The sequence below is a fragment of the Macrobrachium nipponense genome, chromosome 23 (assembly GCF_015104395.2).
Source record: "Macrobrachium nipponense isolate FS-2020 chromosome 23, ASM1510439v2, whole genome shotgun sequence".
Taxonomy (NCBI): domain Eukaryota; kingdom Metazoa; phylum Arthropoda; class Malacostraca; order Decapoda; family Palaemonidae; genus Macrobrachium; species Macrobrachium nipponense.
The window spans coordinates 14220060-14247147 of NC_061090.1; the positions used below are offsets into that span (position 1 = coordinate 14220060).

At 33.9% G+C, this 27088-nt stretch overlaps 1 protein-coding gene across 1 annotated transcript; it reads left to right on the forward strand.

Annotated features, from left to right (window-relative positions):
* Positions 1-461: 461 nt before the first annotated feature.
* On the forward strand, positions 462-23802 carry LOC135196236 (uncharacterized). Its single transcript, XM_064222915.1, has 6 exons — positions 462-518; positions 15872-15936; positions 16278-16516; positions 16711-16869; positions 17964-18143; positions 22018-23802. Exons 4-6 carry the CDS (start codon positions 16818-16820, stop codon positions 22227-22229), a joined length of 444 nt encoding a protein of 147 aa, XP_064078985.1. The 5' UTR covers positions 462-518; positions 15872-15936; positions 16278-16516; positions 16711-16817; the 3' UTR covers positions 22230-23802.
* Positions 23803-27088: the final 3286 nt, after the last annotated feature.

Consider the following 27088-nt stretch of genomic DNA (forward strand, 5'->3'; position numbering starts at 1 on the left):
AATTTCTTTGAAACATGAACGAGACTTACGCAATTTACTATAACTGTCCTTAATATGCTCTAAGTACTTGAATTTTTTCTTTACTTTCCATTTAATTTTCGGAGAGAATTATCTTCATTTATGCTGCCCTACTTAGAAAAAAAATTTGTCAAATTTTTAAGGCAATAAAATCGAGAACTAAGAATTTGAAAGTTAAGAAATATGTTAATTTCCTTTGTTTTTAACTCTCTCTCTCTCTCTCTCTCTCTCTCTCTCTCATAGGCAAACAGGACGGTTATCCGTAATATTAATACCAAGACTTAACAACTTCCAAACAGACAACAGACAACTACGCAGGTATTCTAACGTGTAAAAAGCACTTTATGACGCACACACAGACACGTCATTATTGAAGTAAAAAAAAATTAATTGTAGTAGCCGTTCCGTCAGGCAAAGATTGTCCACGCTGTATTTCAGCAGAGGCAAGCAAGCGGAACACTTCTTGTGCGTACTCGTGAGCGGATTCTCCGGCTGTGAAGGTAACGTCATTGACAGATATTTTGCTTTCGATAAATTCAGTAAATCAGCATGTTACGTTATTTTGTAATAACATTGGGAAACAGAATTTACTTCACGCCTTTTATTTAGCATATGTGATTTACTAACGAGTTTAACGCCAACAGGTGTATGCTGATGTATATATATTATATATATATATATATATATATATATATATATATATATATATATATATATATATATATATAGTATATATATATACATATATATATATATACATATATATATATATACATACATATATATATATATATATATATATATATATATATATATACATATATATATATATATATATATATATATATATATATATATAATATATATATATATATATAAAATAGATATATGTAATGTATATTTTATATATACATACATATACATACATACATACATATATATATAGATATATATATATATATATATATCTATATATATATATATATACCTATATACCTATATATATATAAATATATATATATATATATATATATATATATATATATAATATATATATATATATCTATATATATATATATATATATATATATGTGTGTGTGTGTGTGTGTGTGTGTGTGTGTTACAGTAAATATGTGAATTCAGCGATTTCACGAAATCCCTAGGGAATTGGTGTAACAAGCAACTGGCTTATGAACCGAGGGATTTTACCAAACACGCATATATAAATATATATATATATATATATATATATATATATATATATATATATATATATATATATATATATATATATATATATATATATATATATATATATATATATATATATATATATGTATGTATATACATATGCTGTTGCACACACACACACATATATATATATATATACATATATATATATATATATATATATATATATATATATATATATATTATATACACACACACTCAAACATTTGAGCTGCAGCTCTTGAAATCATACTTGTTGGCGTCCAGGGAAAGGCATTTCGATAAAATTGAAGGTCTATTGCTACTGCCGACGTTTGACAACTACATTGTTGCATCTTCAAGGCTGAAATAATGAGAGTTGACTCTTAATGATTATTCATTAAAACATTTATCATAACATCTAACTAAAAACACTACGGTATTATGATTTTTAAAATGTCAACTCATTCAAAATATATATAAAAACAAGTAGACAGAACGACAAGACAAATGGGGCCAACAAGTAATGAACAGTTGAGTAGATGATGTCTGGGTGTTTAATTATGGGACAATTTATCTTATCATTATGGACTCTAAGGTTAAGTTGCTGTTTTTCTGCGTTTGTCCTATTGTTTGAAAATCTTCGTTGTCAATGGATGTTTTGCATAGTTTAGAATGGTTTCTTATGTTGGATTGTTCTGGGTTGGACAATCTACTTCCGGTTCTAAAACTAACTCTTCTACTCAACTACTAACCTGTTCATTGCTTGATGGCCCCGTTTGTCTTGTTGTTTGTGTGTGTGTGTGTGTTTTTTTTTTCTTTCTATCGTTTTTTTCTCTCTCTCCTTGTTTCAACAGTTTCCTTTTAGCTCCCGTCTGGGCAGGTCCTTCTTTTCGTGTCATTGGGTTTTTTATATAAATTTTAAATGAGTTAACATCTTAATTAAGATAATACTATAGTGTTTTTAATTATATGTTATGATAAATGTTTTAATGAATAATTGTTGAGAGTCAACTCCCTGTATTTCAGCCTTGAAGATGTGACAATGTAGTTGTGAAACGTCGGCAGTAGCAATAAACCTTCAATTGTATTGAATGCCTTTCTCTGGATGCCTATATATATATATATATATATATATATATATATATATATATATATATATATATATATATATATATTATATATATATATATATATATATAGTCTAAATTGCTATACAGGCTGAAGTTCAGTGAGTCTGACCTCCTGCAATTTCAGTGTCTGGGAATGGTAACCTTTTCGTTCTATTACATTAAAGGGTCTTAATTAACCTAAGCTAGGGGCAAAGGGTTTCCCATTTACATACGATCGGGTGCTGTGACATAACTTGCCACAGATAATTAATTACAATGTGAGTTCGAAATCTGACTATGTCCATATTATCATAATTAATAAGTGTTTTGAAATGATGCTTGTAGTTCCTTGTACGTGTATGCTTGTCATTAATGACTTAACACTATAAATATGCAAATATGAGGTTTCTTTTGACATGGTTTTAGTCACTAAATCCAGGTATATTGTAAGAAGCTAAAAATCTCTTTCAAGTGGAACATTTTTCTTATGAATTTTCGTTGAACAATATAACATGAGAGAAATACCATGGATGATACTTCCCACCAGGGTATTCAAACTTATGCTAATTTTGTCTCCATCTTAAAAAGAGGACTAAACTAAGGAAGATCTATAGGCCAGCAAATTTGGGAGGATTGTTGCAGCCTCCCGTCATTTTCCTTGTGTCAAAATTATATGCTATTTTACAATATTTCCATATTAGTTAGTTTTGTAGCTTTTTATACCTCGTTACTTTCAACAACTTTCTATGTGATGTTTTTGAAAATGCAAGTTATCGGATTAAGTGATTTGTAGCCTGTAAAAGTCATATTAGTGCCATATTTTCTACGAAATATTTCTTAAGCGTTTTTCGGTACCAGTTAAAGGAATCATTTATATTTTGTTCGATATAGGATCCTTAAATTTGTCAGTTTGGATGATTTCGAGGTCACTTGTTTTTAGGGTCAATTTAGCCATGAGACTGTAAAGTTTATCCTATTATTTGCTAAGATTTTCCAGTCAGATTATGATTATGAAATTAATAAGAATAACAGTGATCTGCCAGATAATGTTGCTACTGAAAATCAAGTAATTTCTGCACCATAACTAGAGTAACCCCATGCTATTTCAAGTTGCATTATGGAGTTTAACAATCCCAGTGAAAATTCAATCTACAGATAGTTGAAATCAGCATCGAAATGTGATTTAACCCCAGAAAATTGATGTTCGGCCGAAATTATTTGTCTACTCTCACCTTCCTCACACCCCATTAACATTTTTCAATTTTCGATTCTTTAATCTTGCCAAATACAGGTAGTGGGAAAAGAAGAAGCAACGATGTGTAAACATCGCCGTGATTTTCATCGTATTCAGCTTCCGGGAACTTTAGACTAGCAATGGAATTGCAATGAAAATAGTTTGTATCGGTTAGAAATGCAGCCCCTGATAAGGAAAACCAGATCATAGAATCGGTAATCGAACGATAGGAAAAAATTGAACAAGTAGTAATGAATAACCTGCACACATTAGGGAAAGGAAATGATTTACTGAATGGGACCAGAACAGCGAAGATGAAGACGATTTAACATTCTGTATCCTACAAGAGCAGTGGACAGATTAAAAAAAAAAAACTGTTATATTTGTGGAAACGAAACTGTCTAGCTGACCCAAGCACACAGAAGACACTGAGGGAAGATTTTACTGAAAAGGAAATACACTTTCCGGAAATAAGAAAATGGACTAAAAAAAAGGCATAATCGACAAATGTCGTCAGAGATCAGTGTCAAGAATTTAATGGCGAGAAGAGAAAAAATTTCAAATCTAACCAAAAAAAAAAAAAAAAAAAAAAAAAAAAAGAGATGTGACTCGAAAGATGTCATGCATATGGCCAATGCATTTATCATTCGAGATGATGGAGGACGTTTACGAACGAATACACCTTTACCCGTGTATATATAAATGAATCGGCTAATGAAAACGGCAATGAATGTGAAAAGTAAACTTTATTTCAGAGAGTAAAACTGTAAGAATTCTGAGGACGCTAATAATAGAAACAGTGGTGGAGATTCATTGTGAGCGAAGGAATGCACAACTGTCAACTTTGGAAATTTGGCCGAACATGGAAAACGGATATGACATGACGGGAGATATGACAATGATGAGAGTCTGGGTAAAAATGAAGATGGCGAAGTTGAGAGGAAGTTTATGGAATCTCAGAACAAGGAAGGACAAACTATTCACACAAGCAGGAAAGTGGGAAGTCCATTTAATTATGTCAGCGTGAAGATATTAAAGAATAAGGGAATAAGGACAGTGTTGATAAGGAAAACTTGAAAGCTGATTACGAAAGAAAACTATTGGGGTGGCTAACACCAATGCTCGTAACCTTTTCTTTATCACTGACTCTATCGGTAGCCATCTTAAATTTAAATGGAAACCGGTCCACAAACAAATTGCTTTCATTTCACTTCCAGGGTTTCACAAAAATAACGAATCGATGTTGCACGAACGCAATACTAAAAACGTCAAAGATATAATGTATTTATCTAACGATTAAGATGCTTTTCTTAACACTTGTATCACTATGAAAGAATAAACTGCGATTTGTATTAGAAAGTGTCCCTATGTTAAGGTTTAAAACCAAGAAATGGACGTGGAAGTACATGTTATTACTTTACTTGAAGTATAAGTGCCATCTGGAACAAAAGAAAATAAAACTTTATTTCTTTGGAATTAAGTTTTTATTTTACTTGACACACTGACAATACTAGCTAGACACTTCAACTGCGTTTTTTTTCTGGAAGATACTACATAGTACAGAGAATGATAATTTACAGTTAAAACCTTTAGGTACTTGCTAAGAGAAGACTGAAAGATATAACCAAAGATTACAACAAATTAAATACACGAATATGCTTATGCTCAGAATCATTATGAGTCAAAACTGGAAAATACATTTTAAAGGGACTTTTGATCAAATATGTTCATGAGAAACAGTACCTGTTGGCTTTCCAGATCACGAAATGGTTTAAGCAAAATTTTATATACTCAATATGGGAAATATATAAGTTGGTAGAGGGGTTTTGAGCCTTAATACAAAACTCCAATGTGGGCTGATGTTCTGATGTGGTTGCAAAAGGATTTTTCACTAATTTTGTTTTAAATAATGCAAAGGGTTCTTGATGAAAATATCACAATAGTGTCACACGAAAAACATCAGCTAAATATACTGTATGAAAAACTAGAACAACTGTACGGTAGATTTGACTATGAAAAAATAAAAAAAATAAGAGTAATCATATAAGCTGAATGACACGCAATAAGAGCTTTGCCGTGGACTTCAACTACAAAGTATCTGATTGTCCATTAGGAAGAGAAAGGAGTATTAATTCAAATACATCCACGACGAAAAATGATGATAGAAATTTCCTACTGACGGCATTATTCTCTTTTTCCAAAAGCTACTACACAGATTTATATGGTCATGTTCATGTTGACGAAAATCATCCTCATAAATGAGTTGAAATATTAAGACGTAAATGGCTATCGAAGCAAATACAGTAATCGGGTATGCTCTAAGTGAGGATCTTATCATTCCCAGCTTGTAGGCACCTCAGGCTCATACCCAAGAACTGGGGTATGGAGACCCATATCTCTTCTTATAGATTATGGAATATATATCACGGTTTGAGCGAATCATATGAAGTCAGCAATGAAAAATGAGCAGTAGCGTGGTGTAAACGGGGACTGCTTATTGACTGCAATGATATGGCAACGGATGTTATCTATTATTCATCCGAAATACATTCCAACCAGGCTATATAAACCTTGAATGGTCACAAGTATTTTGACAGGGTGAATACAAAGTTCATATGCAGAATTATTATAAGTTACTTTGGAATTCTAGATCACTTTATATGGCGGTTTCAAATTCATGTAAACACAATCATAGCAGATTATTCATCAATGGATTAGTCCTCAAAGATAAAAAGATCGGTTGGATAGGGTTGTCCGTTATTCATGCTTATATACGTAATATTTCGAGAACTCTTGTATTTGTTAATTCAAAATAATAAGGCTTTATTATCAAAACAAATATGTATGAAGCCTAAGGGTTCGCAAAACGATTCATTTTTTTATGACCACTGGCGAATCTCTGTAAATACATAAAGACGTAGCAAGGTATGAAAATGATATAGGATCAGAACTTTACACCGATAAAACCAAAATTTTAGAAAAAGGAAACTAGAAAAACTAATCGGGTTGGCTTACTGAATAGGTAAAAGGGGAGAAATAAAAAAAAGAAAAGAAATATGTACTCTATCCTCCACTTTACAGCAGAAAATACTAACCGTATATCAGCAAAAGTGATCGTTAATCTTTTACTCTGTTGAAACGAGAAGCCCTCACCATAAACTCTCTTTGCAAATATCTCTCTGGGCCACTCTATACCACCCGATCAAAAGAAAGAATAAAGGAGGATTTGGAATTATTGATGTACTGATATCATAAACCTTTCTCAGTTCTATTCATTGCCGTTTGGAAAGACCCAACAAAGGATTCACACATTTCTGTTTGATTTTATTTCAGGATAAGGACAATTTATATGATAAATACCATTGCTGTAAAGGTCTCTCCTACCTCTTCTGTATCATACTGTTCTGTATTGATAGAAACATTTGGAAAGGTGTCGAAATATTATTTAGTTCTCTTGAAAGGTAAAGCTATCTATAAATACGTTTGCCCAAATACATACGCACCTTGTTCTACAGAGTAACAAGTCATTGTGAGAATGTAAACACGCGAGAGAGGAAATTCAAAGCATATTTTTTCGTTCATGTACCGTTATCAAAACATTTCCTATGGTTTCAAAATGTTGGAAAACTTATGGAGCATTAAGAAAACTCTTCCTTTTGAAACTTTTAATACTTAATTCAACTGTAAAACAAGCAAAAGAAGCAATACTGCATTAGTTTCAATAGCGTTATGGGTAAGAAGGAAGGCTATGATACTGAACAAACGGTAAGCTTTTCGATTGGAATGGTATTTAAAATTTAGCCTGTCACGCCAAGTATTGGGAAACTTTCGGTCATATATTTCTTAAGACATTGAAAAGAGGGAGTGGGAATTGCTGGACAGAAAGAAAAGATCGAGAAAATAACGGAGACGAAATACAAGAATCTAAAAGATGAAAAGGGAGAAGTCACCCACAACTGTACTAAGGAGTAATAGAGTTTCGACAGCACGATTGAAGAAACACGTGCGATTGTAAGATGGTATATAGCAAGTGTTTACCTGCACGTTCGTTTAATAAACGAATATTAAAATATTTTAACCGAAACCATTAATTGTGATTTTAAGTAACTTTCGATTGGAATTGTGTTTTTTAGCGCATAATTTTGCTAAACAAAAAGTGTCTTTTTATAGTTATGCACAGCATACCACAGTATATATTGTAGATGTACAATGAAGATTGTGATTATTTAAAAATTATTGTGCGTGTATCATACTGTAATTTTACATAATGCAACCTTAAATATGAAAGACAAAAACACTACTTAGGGTAATGTTATATCATTTTATGGTATTCAAGGGAGTAAGCCTACTTGTTACCAACGCCTCATGTTTAGCTGCGGATTAGGTTATGATAAGTTGGGGGATCCAAAGATCCTCCAACTAAACCCCCTTCACCTCCCGTCAAGTAGGACCTTGTCCTAGGTTAGGAGACATCCATTTATTTCCCTTGAATTTATGTTACGCTGGTTGTCAGAGGGACAATGAACCCACCCCCACAACCCTAGACAAAGTTAAGTAGGACCCTGGCAACCGAGGTTATATTAGGTTAGTGGTCAGTAAGATGGTATGTATCCTGTGATGATAATTCCCACATTTCGTTCACGCGTTTATTATTTTTGCCAACCCAGAAACTCTGCCGTCACGCCGAGAACCACCAAATTAGGGTAAGGGCAGTTATGGGTTAACAGAGACTTTCCATTGTAAACAAAAGTCAGAATCGTAGAATACCTCATTTCAACTCTGGGCAGAGTCTTACACAACTCGTAAACTTTGGCCGAAACTCCTCTCTTCTGGATCATTCTTAGATAAACTGAGAAATCTGTCCCTGGGAGTGATAAGATTTGGTGTATTCATAACCAAAGTTGTCAACCTCCTTTTACTGGGCATTTATTTGTATTCACCACAGTCTTGAAATGCATGGTATATAATAAAAGAGTTCTAGAAAAAAGGTGACATTGGCTGTATATTTAATAATTATCCTCCCACTTAAAGTAGATTCTTTGCAGAAGTTAAGCGTTGTAAAATAATGTCAGGTAAAGACAAATCTTTCTCAGCAGTGAAAAAACAGTGACATGGATTCACAGCAACAAGAAGGGCTTTTAAAAAAACTGGTATGGCCCATTGCAAGTGTCAGTGCTAAGGAATGTCATTCAAGCCCAGGTTCATGAAAAACGATGACAAATTGTTGGAAAGGCATTTTCTTGCCTGGCCAACGTTTCGTGACTGGTCCCCATTTCCAGCGGTGAGAATTTACGATAAATATGTGAATAAACTTGGGCAAACAATGATTTAAAATGATAAAAATCCTTGAAGACCTTCAAGGAAATACTTCGAAAATACAAAACGCTGAAAGAAAATTATGGCTTTAAAAAAATATCAAACATATAATTTTACAAAAATAACTAATAAAATAATCATTAATTCATAAATTAGTAAACAAAATTAACTCCCCAACGGAGGACACCCTGTCATGAACAGATTAGGGAAACGAATGATCAAGGAAACGGCATTACCCGAAAATAACTGCTTGAACGATATGAAAGGATACAGAGAAAAACTGGCGACTGGGATAAGTTTTAGTTGCTCAAACAAAGAACGCTACAACCTCACATGAACTCGCCTGATTGCCCTTCTCATTGTGGAGAACTTCACTTCTTTATTCAGAGTTAACATACTTCTCTAGAAATGTATTTGCCATAAAAAATTCCGTTAAACGAGGGAGTGAATCCAAGTAACTGGAACTAGATTCCAAGGTAACGGAAATACAAAAGTCAGTTTAGGATTCTAAAAAAATATGCTTAAGATAACTTCTTTAATTTCTCCTCTCTATTACTATTAATCAAAAGTTATGAGACAAAAAAATCATTTTGGCCCAATAGGTAATTATAGCTTTGGATGATATAATATAGCATTTATGGATAGTTTTATAAAGCAATTTTACTAGATAATAATTCTTAAAATCTACTTGATTAAAGGAACAGCTTAAAAGTTAGTGCATTAAGCACAAAGCCATTTGGTCTGTTTATATACATCAGTTCCCAGGGACATCTGCCCTTTTGCAATGCCATCATTAAAATATTGTACCTTCTTGTTATTTTCGTGTTATAGTATAAAATTAACGTTCAGGGGAATATCGTCAATGACATTTAAATATACATAGCAGCATTTCCATGTTGCTTGAAATCTGTTAGCATATGAACAACGTAAGTTTACAAAAAAATGACACTGATCTTAATCAAGCCCCTCTCTCACTTGAAAGTAATCGCGAAACGTTGTGCTGTTCTTAATGGATTTAATTAGCCTTAAACCCGTACGAGCTATTTGATTTATGGGTTTTCTTGAATAGTTGAATAAAGCCAGACAAGAGGAGAGAGAGAGAGAGAGAGAGAGAGAGAGAGAGAGAGAGAGAGAGAGAGAGAACCTTCCAATTGATTTACAGAGTTATTACAACCACTTGGCAATCGAGATATTTTCAACAGTGAAAATAGAGCAATTAAGAGAAATTAACATTTCGGCATATCTTTTAAATCTAAATTTGACAGTCTTAATTCTCTGAAACTTTGCAAACTAGAAACAGTTAGAGAAAAAAAGTATCAGGAAAAAATATGATGTTTTTCTCTCATGTCTTTCCATTACGGACATCTTTCTGGTTTCACTTGAGTTTCCTTGGATTTTGAAATAAAACCATGAAATTCGCAGGCTCTCACTTATCAAGCACCAGACAAGATATAAATAATAGCATTACAATTTTCAAAACTAGATATAAGATATCGCTGGATACAAAAGATAAAATACAGACTACATTTAATATTTTGTACCATCACGAATATTATTGCTTTCATATACTGCTTTGACGAAAACTAAGGCTTGAACGATTCAAGATTATTAGATGTACAACTGCCTGACAGAAGAGATCAGGAACTGCTAAACACAAGTGGACAGGACATTCTAAGTTGAGTGGAGAGACCAGAAAGCAAATACAATAAAAAATAAAAGGGAGAAGGTGGGCAAGAATTTTATGAAAAATAAGTTTGCATGGCAGAATATACCAAATGAATCTCAGAATAAAAAAACTGCCAACTAAGAGATACAGTCAGGAATGAAGGGTACTTCAGGCGTACTTTTTTTTTATTTTTTTTATTTTTTTACAAAAAATACAGTACATTCCAATAATTTACATTATTTGGATAATTCTGTTGATACAAAAATATAAATATAAACTTGAAGTTACATTTTGCTACAAAATCAATATAAATCCAAATCAAAACATATAGATTAAAAATTCTTTAGTTACTTAGTACTTGGAAATATTGTTTTTATATCGACATTTAATATACATCCTTTGTGATTCTGATTTCTTTTTCAAAAGAACAATGATATTTTGGCAGCTATTGTCTTGTTTATAACATCCACAAACAATACAAATAGCCGGTGATCAACAAAATGGCAGTGTTTTTATCAACAATTGATTTTGCTTCTATATCATAGAATAATAGTTTCAAGAAACTATAATCATTTAGTTTACAGTATTTCCTCAGAACAGAATTAAACCATTTTACTATATTTTTCTTTTCTCTACAGAAGTAAAAAATATGCATTTGATACTTGTTTTCACCACATTGGTCACATTTTGAGTCTTCTTTTAATTTCAACATATGGAGCCTTTGTTTTGTTGCTAGTGACTCATGAATATACCTAAACACAAATTCCCTTTCTTCCACTTTAATGAATGTGCTATTAACATTTCCCCAAATATTTTTCCATTTAAGTGTGGGATAATTATTTTCTACCATTGGGGCTTCTTTCCTCCAAATGATTGAATACATTTCTCTGTTATTTATATATGGAAAGAATTTGTTGTGATATGCTTTCCTAATATCATCTACTGCCAAAGAATAGTATTCCGGGGTAAACTCTGCTATTTCTGATAAATTATCTAATTGTAACTTATAATTCAGTCTTACAGAACAATAATACCTGGTTAACCCGTTACAGTTTATTAGACTTTAAACAAGTTTCGCTGAATATTGATCTTGCCTTTTCTTCAATACATATTATTCCTAAACCTCCTTCTAACTTTGACAAATGCACGGTACTACGTTTTATAGGTCGATACATACCACACCATATAGACTTGAAAATAATTGCATTCACCTTTGAGCTTCGTTTTTTACTTAACGGAAGTGTGCGAGCTACATGGCACAGCTTGAACAATATTAAAGAGTTGATTATTAGTGCTTTCTGGTAAAGTGTTAAATAACTTTTACACAACATATTAACTGCCCTTTCAATTTTTTCTCTATATCTGACCAATTTATTGCACAAGTCTCCGCATACGAATTGCTGAAGTAATGCCCAAAATTTTAGCACAGTCCACAACTTTGAAACAAGTTAACTTCCAGTCTCTTCTGCCCGACCATTCACCAATTCCTAAGATGACAGATTTTTCTTTATTTAATAATGAGCCAATTGCTGCTTCAAATTTCTTTATTTCATAGTGAATTTCTATTAATGAATCATCGTCTGCAAAAATTACTGTTGTATCATCAACAAATCCCTGTACTTTAATTTTGTCATTGTTTGGTAATGTAGGAGGTACAATTTTTTTTATTGGTTTTTAATGCTAGGTACAATGGTTCTTGGAAGATGACATACAGTAACATTGATAGTGGACAGCCATGTCGAACCGGCGTTCTTACATTAAAGGTGTTTGTAAATAGTCCATTCACACATATCATATTTTACATTCGTTATATAATATTTTTTAGCATGAAATAAATTTCACTGAAAATCCAAACTTTTCCATAATTCTAAAAAGAAAGGACAAGTTCACCCTATCAAAAGCTTTGGACCAGACCAAGTTAAACATCCCCGCATTCAAATGATTTTCTCTTACATAATTCGCTATGTCTCTTAATGTATTATTTCAGTGAATTATGGATCTGTTTGGGGTACCACAATATTGTTCAGGTGATATGATTTTTCCAAGTACAAGTTTCAAACGATTTGCCATTGTTTTTGCTAGAATTTTATAATCAACATTTAACAGAGTGATTGGGCTCCAGTTTTCAACCATTTCTAAATTTCCACTTTCTGGACATAGTTTTATATTTCTAAATTTTGGGATTCCGATAACTTTCATTCTTTCAGCATATATTTCATTACCTCTGAAAAATCGTTTTTAATAATATACCAAAATCGTTTATAAAACTCCACAGTTAATCCATCACTTCCAGGTGATTTTCCTTTATTAATTTTATTCAAGGATTCCCATAATTCATTTATATCAAATGCCTCCTCTAAAAGTTTGTTGTCCTCTTCATCTACCTTTCTTTTGCATTTTTCAAGCATATATGATTGTTCTTCGTGATTTCCTTCAATAAATTCATAAATTACTTTAAAATGGTCTTTAAGAAACACAAGAACAGCCTTTGTATCTGTTAGCATATTTCCACTTGTACCTTTTATCTTCTTTACCAGGTAATTGCCTTTATGCTGTTTCTCTTTCCCAAGCAAGTGCGATGACAATTTTTCCCCTTCCACTTGATCTTTTAATTTTGCTCTTATTTTTACTTCCTTCACAAAGTTCATCTTGAAGAGAGTTTATTTTACTTTTCAAAGCATAAATTTCATCATATTTATCATTCCCAGCATTACATAAGCCATATAGATATTTTAATTGATACTGCAATAAATTTATTATACCATATTTTTCTTTAGATACCCTCGTTGCAACTTTAACGAAGAACCTTTTTAAAACATTCCTTTTTAGCAAATTCCCACCATTCAATTACATTTTTAAAACTGTCTTTTTTTAGTTTTACATGACTCCAAAAGCATTCAAAGTTTTTACCTGTTCCTTCTGTCTCCAGTAAAAGCGCATTCAATTTCCAAAATCCTTCACCTTTTTGCACATCGCCTATCCTGAATTTAGCAATGACCATACAATGTTCAGAGAAGGCCACAGGCACTATATCAGTACTTATCATATTGTGGAGTAGCTGTTTAGTATATAGGCGATCTATCCTAGAACCATAGCATTTTCTAATAGGTATATTATGGAATGCCTTTACAAGTGCATTTTATATCTTTTAATCCAACATTTTTTTTGAAGGTCTACAATGATTTTGACACTAAATTATCCTTCCCCGTACTAACACCTCTGTTGGATTTAACACAATTAATATCCCCTCCGAAAACTAAATTTTCAAAATTTTTACGAAAAAATATAAGCTTTTATTGTTAAAACATTCTTCTCTTTCTTTCTTTTTATCTGTACCTGAAGGGGCATAAATATTCACAACTGTTATTTCATGATTTAAACAAGATATTTTAGCTCCTATTATCTGTCCCTCCGTATCCATTTCCCTCCTAATGACAGACACAGATTTAAACTTATTTATACGAAATGCTGTATACCTCCTTTAAGATTATTACTCGGGTTTAACAACGCATCATAGTAATTTGTGAAGAAAACTCAGAGCTTTTAGATCCTCCACGTGATGTTCTTGCAATAACAAAGTATCTGTAAATCATAACACCTAGACAAGGATAACAGCTTCATTTGTTTACCTACGTCATTTAATTCGTTCACATTTAAACAGCCAATTGAGAGATTGTAGGCGTAAAATTAGGAAGATTCCAACTTTTTCCAATTCTAATCTCTCAATATTTTCCAATTTCCCCATCACTATTGTCTTCAGATCTTGAATATTTTTGAGTTCCTATTTTCTACTTCGAGATTCTCATCTTGACGTCATCTTCCATTAGAATTTTCCATTATCTGTATGCAGGCGCACTTTCCAAATCTCCATCAGTCTCCATTAATCCATCTTCAATATATTCTGCATCAGTTTGTCCTCCTCCTCCTTCTCTTCCGTGATCCGTTCCGCGTCACAGGTTAAGATTGCTCGTTCTGTCCTCTTGATGAACTCAGTCCGCAGTCGTCGTGATAACAGTGAACTCAACAGGTGCAGTTTCTTGCAGTGTAATCACCAATTCAGACGCTTCCAAACTTACTCCACTATGTAGCACCTCATCATCGATAGATATCACCGCCTCCTCCTTATTTGAATCCTTACCCTCATATTCTTGGATTTTTTCACTATCCTGAAGCTCAATATTCATCCTTTCGGTTAAAACATGTGGCTCGTTGTCGCCATTTTCCTCTGTTATACTATTGATATCCTGAACATTATTACCATTTGGTGTGTCTTAATTTCCATTTTAGCCGTCCGTTACCATTTGGTGTGTCTTCACTAAGTGACTCTTGCCTTTCCTTCTCAATGTTGTGTCCGTTCCCTTGTGTTCCATTCCCTTGTGTTTCATTCCCTTGTGTTTCGTTCCTTTGTGTTTCGGCAGACTTGGAAAATCCTTCTCATGCTCAAAAATATTCACGATTCTGTCCATGGAGCAATCTACAGCAAAATGATTCTCACTGCCACACTTAAGACATGTCTTTTTCTGTCCGTTGTACAGGAAAGAAATATTATGTCCTCCTATGAAGAGCGCCGATGTTATGTTTTTCCTAATTTCCATTTTAGCCGTCCGTATTCCGTTTAAGTCCTTTATGTCTGCTGAGTGTGGAAGTATTATCACGTATCCCAATAACTTTCCGTACGAGCTTAATACATCGCTCAACATACTGTTTTGCATATCAAATGGAGCGTACCTTATTGAGACAAATGTGAAGACACTGCTGAAATTAACTACTTTCACTTCCAGGCCATTAGGTAAACACATTACTTTCCCATCATAATTATTTAAGAAAAGTTTCATATACACACTGATTCCAGAACTTCAAGATCACTTTATTACCTCGCATTACTTGAACACCAATTAAATCTTCAATGTCAATTCTCAGCTTTTCAAAAATTACATCATCATCATCATTTAAGTTCGGTTTACCCGAAAATATTAAACCAACGGAGTCTTTTCTCCTAATGGGTGAAGTATAAAATGAAGCCATTTTCCGTCCGAACGCTCTAGACGTCACTTCTATTACGTCACCGCCATAGCCTGAGGGCATATGGCCTGTCCGGCCAGGCCAGGAGAATGTTTTGAAAATTTCTTCTCCTATCTACACTAATTTCACTGTCTACAAGAAATGTTCAGTCTACGCTATCCTTGATACTTTGAAGGCTTCATGACATCACCTTAGACATTCATATTGCCCTCGTTCACAGATATAATCGAGAAAAATAGGAGCTTGTAAAATGTAGACCTTTGTTTACTCTGCTCTTCTTCTTCCTTCCCTCAGGCGTACTCGGTGTTCAAAAAGGTTGAGTATGTTGGCTTCGAGACGGCGGTGAAGAGGCAGTTACGGTATGAACCAACTTTTTCTTTTCAAGCAAAATGATAAATTTTGTTCTATAAAAGTTACTTTTATATTTTTAGAAATAAATACCATCTCAACAAATATATAACTTTCGTGTTTGCTAAAGTTACGCATTGGAAATGATTTAGGAATATTGGAACACAAGAATAAAATTAAGGTAACACAAAACATTCAATGGTTTTTTTTCAACGAAAGCATATCCTAAGCTGCATCTCCTAACCGAGGGGTTGCAATTTCATTTCGTCTATGATATGATTTTCTGATATTATAACCCTATATTTGTATAGAAAATGTATTAATGTTCTCGTTTTTTTTTGTCATAACACAGGAAACAACCTATTCAGCATCAGTAGAAAATTCACTCCCGCTCAAACAATGACGGCCTGGAGGGTCTGTTTGTTATTAATGACGATCACAGCTTTTTTGGTCATTCTGTCACCGAGTCTTATACACGGAGCAGAGAGATCAGTGCATTTCGTGGAATCTAATTACTTTGATTTCTTCCTGGCACCAAGCATGACCTTTGACCGAGGAGTGCAAAATTTATTCTCCCACAACTGGACAATTGTAAGCAGTCCCTCATGGAACTTACATTGTGTGCTAAGGCTTTTGGCTATTTACTATTGAGCTGGTACATTTTCAAAAAGAAAGCCCGTGCTATTGCATTAAGAAGTGTGTAGAAAGTTCATGTTCAAAGCTAGTTTGTCTAATCATATCCATCGTTCATAACAGAAATGTCCTGATGCCCATTTGTTCCTCAGGCAGCTGCCGGTCAAGTTGCGTCACCTTAGGGGATGGATGCAAGGCCTGGTCAACTGTTTCTTTGAAGAATGGGTTGACTGAATGCCGAATTGCTGACGAAGGACCCATGACACTTGTGCCGTACAAAAACGAAAACTCCTCATACTTCTTCAAGAAATGTGAGTACACCATACGATTTGCACTCAGGGTTTGTAGCAGATAGTTTACAGACCTCCACAAGTCATGACTTTCACTATGAAGTGCTTTCTGGGTTCACCTTGAGAGAGAGAATACCACAGGCATTTTTAAACTTAATACGCATTTTGTTACCTGTTCCTAGACCTAGTATTCCTTGTGAGCCCTAATTCATTGCCTTATCGCGTACTGATAATGGATTTTAGAATATCCATTGTACTCTTCTTAATTCATTGTGAACTACCCTATGTGCAAATAACATTACATTCCCAATAATTTGTGAAGCGCCGAGAGATATGACAAGTTTCCGACCACTTTTCTTATTTTTCCTGTCTCAAAACATTCTTCCAGTCTGATTAGGTATATAATTTATTAATCACTGCTGTATCATCATTTTTTTTATCTATTAAATCTCATGGCGGTAATCGAAACATCAGTTAAAATATTCAGATACAAAATCCAAAAGACATTTTAATGATAAAAAGGCAAATGGCAATATAAATTTATATATATATATATATATATATATATATATATATATATATATATATATATATATATATATATATATATATATATAAATATATGTTCTGATATGAACGTTATTACTAATACTGAGCTTTAAAATTAACACTATTATAAAATATAGCTTCAAATGTAAGATGAGAAAATATAATTACTTACAAACATGTTTTAAAATCTGGTTCATATCGTCAAGGCATCGTTAATTTTACATTGCTCTGGTATAAATGTTTCAATGAGCACGCTCTCTCAAATGATGTCAAGAAAAAACAGTAGGCTTTTTATAAAAACTTTTCCTGGTATCAGTGTGTGTACATTTGTGCTCAAGTCGTTTTTTTTATTACTGTTTTTAACCTCTAATTCGTTTATGAAGTAGTTTCTAGTTATGCTAGTATTAGCAGTGGAAGTTATTCATATTAAATAAAGGAGATTTAATACACTTCTAAATCTGAAATAATTTCAATTCTTTAATATACTTACTTTTTAAAAGATATAATTTTACGATTCGGTGCCTGCAAGCTGTAGACTCCCTTCTCTTTTACTTGGACCATAATAGCAAGTGTACCAGGAACATACAATTGGGAAGCAGACAACCTTCTGTACGTCGCATTAACTGAGCCTATGACTACCAACATTGCAAGGACCAACTGTTTAAAAATTCCTGGCCACAGGCTGATCATCGTTAAATCAAAAGAAACCTATGACCACTTCCTTGCCCGAGCAGTAGGTAATACCAGTAAGTATCAAACCTCCATAAATGTATTCTATAGTAAATCTTCTCGTGCTTTCCATGTGATATTTCCTATGCTATTTCATTCATTTAGTTTTATTTACAGTTTTGGTCATCATCATCCCACCAAATAATTAAAACGTGCTAAAATTTATGAAAAATAGCCCATTGTTTCATCAACGACAGTGAAAAAAATGGTTTTTGTACGTTTAACATGCACAATATTTGTTTTCGATTTCCATTCTCATAAATATATCATAAATATCATATCCTAAAATCCCTGTACGTTTAACTCAACGAGAAACACATTTTTCTGACCTTTTTAGGCTCTTCCATGGACCTTTACTATCCCCCCCCCACCCGCCCCCCAACAACAACAACAACAGCAAAATAATCTGTAGGCTTACTCCCCGAGTAATCGAAAATTTAGGAGATATCATTCACATTTTTGGAAATCTTAAAACGTGTTAACAAAACTGCGAGTTACAATAAATTTAAAAAAAAATTCTGATAGAGTGCATTATGCAAAGATAGTCAACAAATAGGAGTAAATGATGTGCTTGGAAACAATGCCTGATTTTTTACGGTTATTATAAAAATACGAACAATATGCCTATAAAACTACACGTGGATTTTTTGTCACAAATGAATTTTGTAGTTTTGTAAACCTTAAACAAAATTCTCAAGCCAGGAGTTGATTTAATTTTCCAAAGTTAACCCAAATATTGGGATCAACATAATGAGATAACTTGTTTTTTACGTATTCAGCTACACCACGGCAGATTAAGAACCGATAAAGCAATTGATCTGAATTTAAGGGATACAGTAATCAAACCCAACCATTTTTAAGGTGAGAGTACATATTAACTTACGATTTCTGCGCGTATGCTAGTCATAATGAAGCTCTATCATCACTTCTGACATCTCCCCAATACCGTCTCGCTCGATGCGCCTAGAAAATAAGGAGCAACATTCCACATTTGAGTTCCAAAACATTGTACCAGCGATGCCGTTTTTTCTTCACAACATTGGCTTTTAGCTGTGCTACCATAAGCAGTTCTTCTTATTTTTCTTACGTTATTTATGATTTAATGGTTAGAACGAGGAAAATTTAATGTTTAGAATGCGTATTTTCCGATGTAGAATTATTTTCCACGACGTGAAAAAAAAAAAACTACACCACTAGCTTAACGTAAAGTATTTTTGACGAAGAATTTCAATAAAATATATTTCCATAAATAAGCAGGATATGTTTTATAACTTTATTTTCATAATAAAACATAAAAAGGCAAAGTGAAGAATTTTATTTCTCAGTACCGTGGCCTGTGGTCGGAAAAGCCACGGAGGGCTGCCAGATGTCACCAAAAAGTCACACTGGTATAGACGAAATTCTTCAAAACGGCAACCCTGCATTGTACGTGTGTTCCCTGTATATTAAGTTTTTCCTGTCAATTATCTTTAAATTTGTTTTTAAATGGAAGTAGTTGAGAAAATACGTTTATGAATAGTGGTAGGCACATGGTGATCATTTTCAGGGATTCTATTATTCTAAGGACAAGGGTGAAAACACATTTACAAATTTCCCTGTTTTAAGTGTTGAAATGAAATGAATGTCCAGCAACACACTGCGGCCAGCTATATACAGAAAGTGTACCTATCCTTCAGATACCATAATCATAACGAATCTCGTAACACAGGTAGAGAATCAGTAATGTACAGTTATCCTTGCGTTAGTCTTAAGCAGATAAATTTCTGTTGCTTGTGAGTGAATTACAATTTTCATCACATTTGGTAAAATGATTCGCAGATTGTCTTTCTGAACCTTACAGCTCTTGGTAAACACTGCTTCACGATGTTACAACATCTGTAAAAATGGTGAAATCGTGGGTATTCTCTGTGACTGCAACCACCAGATAAACATTACTATAGTAGATTCACATTAGCGTGCATTTGATGGCTAGGCCAGTCCCTTACGACGCTCCTGATTGGCTGTTGATAAGCCAATGACAGGGCTGGAAACTCTGTCTCTCTCGAGAGAGTTCATTTAAGTAGGATGTATGTTCCACCTCTCCTGAGGGATGATTTGAAAGACGTATCCCTCAGGATAGGTGGAACATACATCCTGCTTATGTCAACTCTTGACAGAGACTGAGAGTTTTTAGCCCCGTGATTGGCTTATCAACAGCCAATCAGGAGCGTCGTCAGGGACGGGCCTAGACATCAGATGCACCGGTGATGTGAATCTGCTACAGTAATGCAGGGAATCAGAAACAACATACAGCCAGGGAACTTGAAAACAATAGAACAAATGTGCATGGCCCTTTAAAGCAGTACCGCACTTCCCCTAAACATATAAGTATTGTTTTCAGTAAAACCACTAGGAAAACCATATCAGTTTTACAATAAATGGAAAGGAAGACTTCTGGTGTGTGACAATAAGGGACCTCAACATGACTGTGGATGCAGAAGCTCAGTCAACCAGAGGGTACATAGCAATTCTTGGGATGCAGTCGCTACATATTTATGAACAGTCTCAGTTGAAGCAGGAATTGTGGGAGATGATAAAGCTGGTTATCTTCCAGTATAATGTTCTAAATGACAATCACCAACATGACAAAGGAAACTACCACTTCAAACAAACTTGTCTTAAAGATACAAATTCTGAAACACTGCTGACTTCCAAACAGAGCCGTATCCCAGAAGTCGTGTAGCATTAATACCATCATCACCATAGATATAGAAACCCGATATCGGTATATTTCCTTATGTTAACAGCAAGATGTAAAAGAAACTTGATCTTAAAAGTAAGACCCCGTATTGATAAATATTCCTAATTATTCAGTAAAGTATTATATATAAATGCTAAATCATGGAATGGCAACACATTGTAATATTAGCTACTGAAGAACATACTATTTATTTAGAATTTAATTTCATGTCATTCAAAAACTGAATGCAATTAAGGTGAAGTAATTTTAGCACTTGTTTATTCCTTGTAATTGAAGAAAACTGTAACCTTTACGTTTTTTAATTCAAATTCCAAATTATTGCTCTTTTTTAACAAAATAACCACAAAGTGTTACGAACACCTTGCATACACATATATACACAATATATATATATATATATATATATATATATATATATATATATATATATATATATATATATATACATACATATGTATGTGTGTGTGCTACAAATCTACATCTTTATGGTCAGCTTTGGCCATTTATATATGAGGTTGATGTTTCCCAGAAAGAATTACAAATGTTCTTTATTATTTGTTACCTTAAGGAAGGAATACACTCTTCAAGGCCAAATCCAGTATAAAAGAAAGAGGAAGAAAAAATTCAACGAAATGGGAGAGACAAGACTGGACCAGAGAGCAATATTAAAAAAGTTACATAACCTATGTATGTTCTCCAGGTACCCATAATCTCTAAAGTACCGACTTTATGAAGAAAAAAAGTCATGACACATCGAATCAGAGTTTCTTGTTGCAATACTTTCTGGTGTGTATCATGAGACTGTTGTGTAAGAAACCTCACTAGCTTATAAAAAAAAAAAAAAAAAAAAAAAAAAAAAACTACATCTTGGCACTCAGCGATAATTTTATTCTATATGTTTTCCGCAGAGTATTGCCGTCCCATTAATTTTATTTCATTTTGGAATTGCATATCGCAGTTCCTAACGGCGATACGATGAAGTCTTTCATAAAGAATGGTTATCATCATACAAGGGAAAATGTTTATGAATAACATGTTGATACGTTTGTTAATGAGTATTTAACAACTGCCAGAATATTTCCCCTCTAGTGATATGGAAACGTGTCTGCCCCAAATCATCCAACACTTAATTGCGATGTTTCTCGTTTCAGAACCTTATTGGACTATGGACCTCATAAAAAAGACACATCCAGATGATCTCGTTTGGGGAGATGGAACCGTCCCCAACCGGACAATCGTAACTATAGACGTCAGCAATAGTGGTGAACATTTTTTTGCATTGTACAGCAATCACATTGAAGATGTAAAAGAAAATCCCTATCGAGTGCTTTGCCAAGCAAACCCGCTTGGAGTCGAGTGGTAGAGGTCAGTCATCAGTTTAAATATGCTCTAAAAAATGGAAAACCAAAGAAAGTTACATGGCCAGTTACTTGAGAAACAAAGCAAGTATATAACCGATTTGGAAACTCAGAATTGGAATAATTGTTAAAATATTCAATAGTCTTCAGCCCTTTCGCTCTGAGGTTATAGCAGTTATTTAGTTAAAAAGCACAAAAACAGGAAATGAAACTCAAACATTCATATTTTGATGACTAATGCATGGTGATAATTGATAGTTTTCTATCCAGAATGAGACCCGGATGTATAAACGGAAGTCGGCCATGCTTTAGGTCAACAGCGCTGAGCAAAAGCGACTCACGCAATCATGATAAGAACGATTTTTCGGAAATTTGCAATGATATTGTACCTATCAATCCTTTAAATATGGCAAACACTTGCAGTGTGTTTGGATGCCACAAAAACTCAAACAGAGACGGCAAATCGTATTACTCAGTCCTCGCTGTTGTGAGAAATCAAGGCGATGTAACTCAAAAGATGAGTGAAAGGAGCAGAGCACTGCGGATGTCCAGGATAAACAGGGCTCATTTTCAGCCGTCAAGTTATACGGAAATCTTCTCTCATCACTTCATAAGTGATGAGTGCTATCAACGTTTAGTGTAATTAATGATATTGGCGAATAATTAAAGATTCCTAAGGCATAAATTTCACAAAGAAATTCATTAACGGCCACTGCGTTCTCTGTCAAACGACAGATGATTTAGAGCCGCTAGGAAGTTATTTTGGTCAAATCTTTAAAATTTGAATTAGTGCGTAGAGAATTACGCATTTGTTAAAATTAATATTAATCATCAAGTGTTAAAAACGGCTAGTGTTGTCGAAAATTTCCCCCCGACTGGGTAGGTTCTATGTCCCTAGATGGGGTGGGACTATGATGATCTGGCCTGAAATCATAAACCAGGTAAATTTAACAAAATACATGAACTGAAAGGCGAACTCGCGCCAAAGGACAACTTACAAAAAGAAATCAACTTTAAAACAATTGACAACGAGGACCCAAATGCACACATGGATAAGAAATTTAAGTTTCAAAAAACCGTGGAAAAATCCCATGACATCAGTCTAAAAGTGTCACTGTGTCGCTCACAAAAAACCCTTATTTGTGAAATATTTCACCTATTCGATGACCTCAGTATCGACATTCACATGAACTGCAATATTTCACATGTCCAAAATCGCAATCACCACTTAAATATATGGAGGGATGTTTATTAAATCGCATCTCAAAGTGTAACAAAGACAACTATCCCTTTGTTGTTTACAAGTTTCAGTTTATTTGTATATATCTTTCTCGCACTGCAGGCTCCAGAGATTCATTGTGATAAATCTTCTGTCTGTGAATTGTCCTTGGTTGCCATGTTTCGTGAATGGTTCAGAATTCCTTAGAATATCATCGAAATTTGATATTTCCTTTGTTCACAATGCTTGACCTAAAAGATGGCGGCGGCTTATGAGGTGCTCGTCTGCTGTGACGTCATAGCAAAACTATCTGCACTTTAGTCAATGTTAAATTAATGTTAATAAACAGCCATGAATCATCTTATGCATTTATTTTATTAAATATTTATCAAAATAAACTGGCCGCCTGCTTAGTCTTCCAGTCTTATATAACTTTTAGTTTCGGAATGGTCGCTGTTTCACAGGTTTTACTTTTATTTTAATCTTTGAAGATGACATTTAATTACTTGATGTGTATACACTTGGCAGGGATGAATGAAAAGGCCTAGACAAGGAGGAGGGTGCACGGATCAAGGGTTTGTTTTGAAACAGCTATTTGAGAAATATGAGAGTGAAGATAAAATGCTGTATGTAGTATACATGGATCTAGAAAAGCTTTTGATAGTAATGATTGATAGGCAATGTAGTGGATGCTGAAGATGCGTGATACAGAGCGTAAATCAGGTCAGAGCGATGAAAAATGTTCATGATGGAGGGGAAGCATGTCTTCGTGGGAACATGGAACATGCACGCCGGAAGGATGAGAGAAACGTTAAGTCACACAGAGGAGCAAGAAAGGTAGCAGCATCTGTGCATAAGATTGGGATGAATACTGGGATGTTCATTGAAGCCAAGGATGTCATTTGAATGAATTCATTGTTTAAACAGAAGGTGGATGCTGTAAAGATAAACAGCTTGTGTAATGATAACCTGGTATGAAATGTGAAGATAAGTACGAGTGGAAAAAAATGATTATCTTGGGCAAAAGGATGGATAAGTGTGTTTTGCTATGTACTGAAAGCACATCGTTCAAAGATGACTCACTTTTTAGCCTTTTACGTTACCCCAATTTCTTCAGCCTTCCTGCTCAAATACTTTAATTGTAACTTCTTAGTGCAATTGAGAGGTTTCTCCCGATATCACATTTAGATCCGTGTACTTCATTTTCTTTACTTTCTGCATCTCTTTTTTTTCTTGCTGTTCAACCATCCAACTCCGCTTTTCAATGTCCTGAGCACTGAGAGGCCGGAAGTGCCCCAGGCTTTGGCTTGGGAGCCTAAAATTCATTAATCAATTATATACTTTATCTAGTATTCTAAGTAATGCTATGCCTAATATTACATTACCTCTTGCTTATGTGCCAGTCAACGTATATCGACATTATACGCTGAATAGCATATACAACAAATTGGGGAAGAGGACGAAATGTTAGAACACATATTAAAATACCATCTTTCCTTTCACAAGTAAGAGTAAAACAATTGTAATATGTGGGTATATGCCCTACAATTGGCAGCAAGGATGGGATATGAACCCACTCAGAGACTCTGGCTTAGCCAATGTCAAAACTCCCTGTGGTAGCCTAACCTACTTCTAAGTGCTTAGCCTCGTACCCCATCATCGTCGCCAATTGTGGGGTATGCCATTTGGCATGTACCCTCACAATACAACTCTTTCACTCTTATCTGTGGAAGAAGAAAGATGGTCTTTTAATACGTGTTCTAACATTCCATCCTCGTCGCCACTTTGTTGTATATGCTATTTAGCGTATATCCACACATCTCTCTCTCCTCATCCATGCTTACCTTACAAACACTGATAAACTACTCAATCAAACTATAGCATTTCAGTCGTACTCCAATCAACTCACGGTCTTCAACTTCTTCATTACACTCCTTATGGATATCCTAAACTGTCACCCACCTCCACAAGCAATCTCAATCTTTCACTAACCTTTTTCACAAATGCATCAATCAACTTTGAGCCTCTTCTATCTTCCACATTCAGCAAATCTTCCAAATATGGCATTCACTTTTGCCCTGCATTTATCTATTTGCATCATATACTTAGAGGTTGATCTGCTCATTAAGTATTTTTTTTGTGTGAATTACTTTCCTTGATGAACTAATTATTGCCCCTAAAGTTCCTGAACACCCTCTCCCACAAACATTTCAAACATTCTGCTTTCTCCCCCTTACTCCTTGGCTGAGTACTCTAGCCATACACATGTATATATATGCCTCTGATCCTTTTTTCATACATGTAATTGCACCTCAAATAATCTCCTTTTCCCTTCATTAAACTCACTATTTCCTTATCCATCTTATTCCTGTTTTCATCCCTCTACATACTCCCCAGGCCCTGTATCTTTTAACTAAAGCTTATAATCCATGCATGCTTTTTTTCCGGACACGCTCTCCTCTCTTGTTTATCAAACTTATTCGTCTCAACTATTTCTGCAGATACATTTTCTTACCTTCCTCTCTACCTTACCTTCTATCTATTGTCTCTCAACTTCTGCTTCAATTAGATAGTTGAAGAGGTCCCAGTGATCCAATGGGGATCCCAAACATATCCACTGTGCTACTACTGACCTCATCGTTAACAACTGTGTAAGTCACAGGAGAAGATCGAGAGGCTTGCTACCTCACTCACCGGAGCTGCTCAGAACTGGAATGTTAATGCTTATGAAGTTTTACCCTCTAATGGGAAAATACATACAGCTGAAAATTAGACACACACACACACACACACACACACACACACATATATATATATATATATGATATATATATATATAATATATATATACATATATATATATATATATATATATATATGTATATATATATAATATTATATATATATATATATGTATATATATATATATATGTATATTATATATATATATATAGGAAAAAAAAAAAAAAAGTATAATTCTTAATTAATTTATCATTATATATATATATGAATAACTTGATTACGAAGTATATAAAACGTGATGCTATGTATAAATAAAGGTTTTTTTGCCACGAAGGAAAAAAGGAAATAGCGAGATAGCCAAGTACTTTCGGTCCTGTTCGGACCCTTTACTGAGGCAAACTGATTTTACAGAGAACAACATAGTCAAAAGAAGGCTTAATATACAAACTGACACTATGAATGTATGTATGCAGTGTGTGTGTGTGTGAGTGTGTGTGTGTGAGGAATTCTTCTCACAACGATTTTATTTTCTAATGTTTTTGTGTATTCACTTGTTTCCGTGCTATCTATCTCTTTATTATAGTTATTAGTATTTGTCTCATAAGAAATTATTGATTGATTTTTCGTTGTGAATTGGCTTCTGTCAGGTGATCGACAGACAGGAGCTATGTTACTGTATTTGTATTTTTGTGAAAACCAAATATATTCGCAATGCATACCCATGTATTTTGCAAAAATAATGCACGTCTATATTGCATGACATAAGGGTGAAAGAATCACATCTACTCGAGAATGACACTCTTCACATTATTTTATCTGATTTTGTTATGTTCTATAGCATGTAGGTATGTATATCTATGGTTCTGTTAGCACCGAAAGATGGTTTTGCACAAAGACGAGCTC

Excerpts from the sequence above, each read along its gene's own strand:
- LOC135196236 (XM_064222915.1), top strand. The coding sequence starts at position 16,818 with ATGACACTTGTGCCGTACAAAAACGAAAACTCCTCATACTTCTTCAAG. Across the intron at positions 16,870-17,963 it reads CTCATACTTCTTCAAGAAAT|CAAGTGTACCAGGAACATAC; the intron begins GTGAGTACACCA and ends GGACCATAATAG. Across the intron at positions 18,144-22,017 it reads CCGAGCAGTAGGTAATACCA|AACCTTATTGGACTATGGAC; the intron begins GTAAGTATCAAA and ends TTCTCGTTTCAG.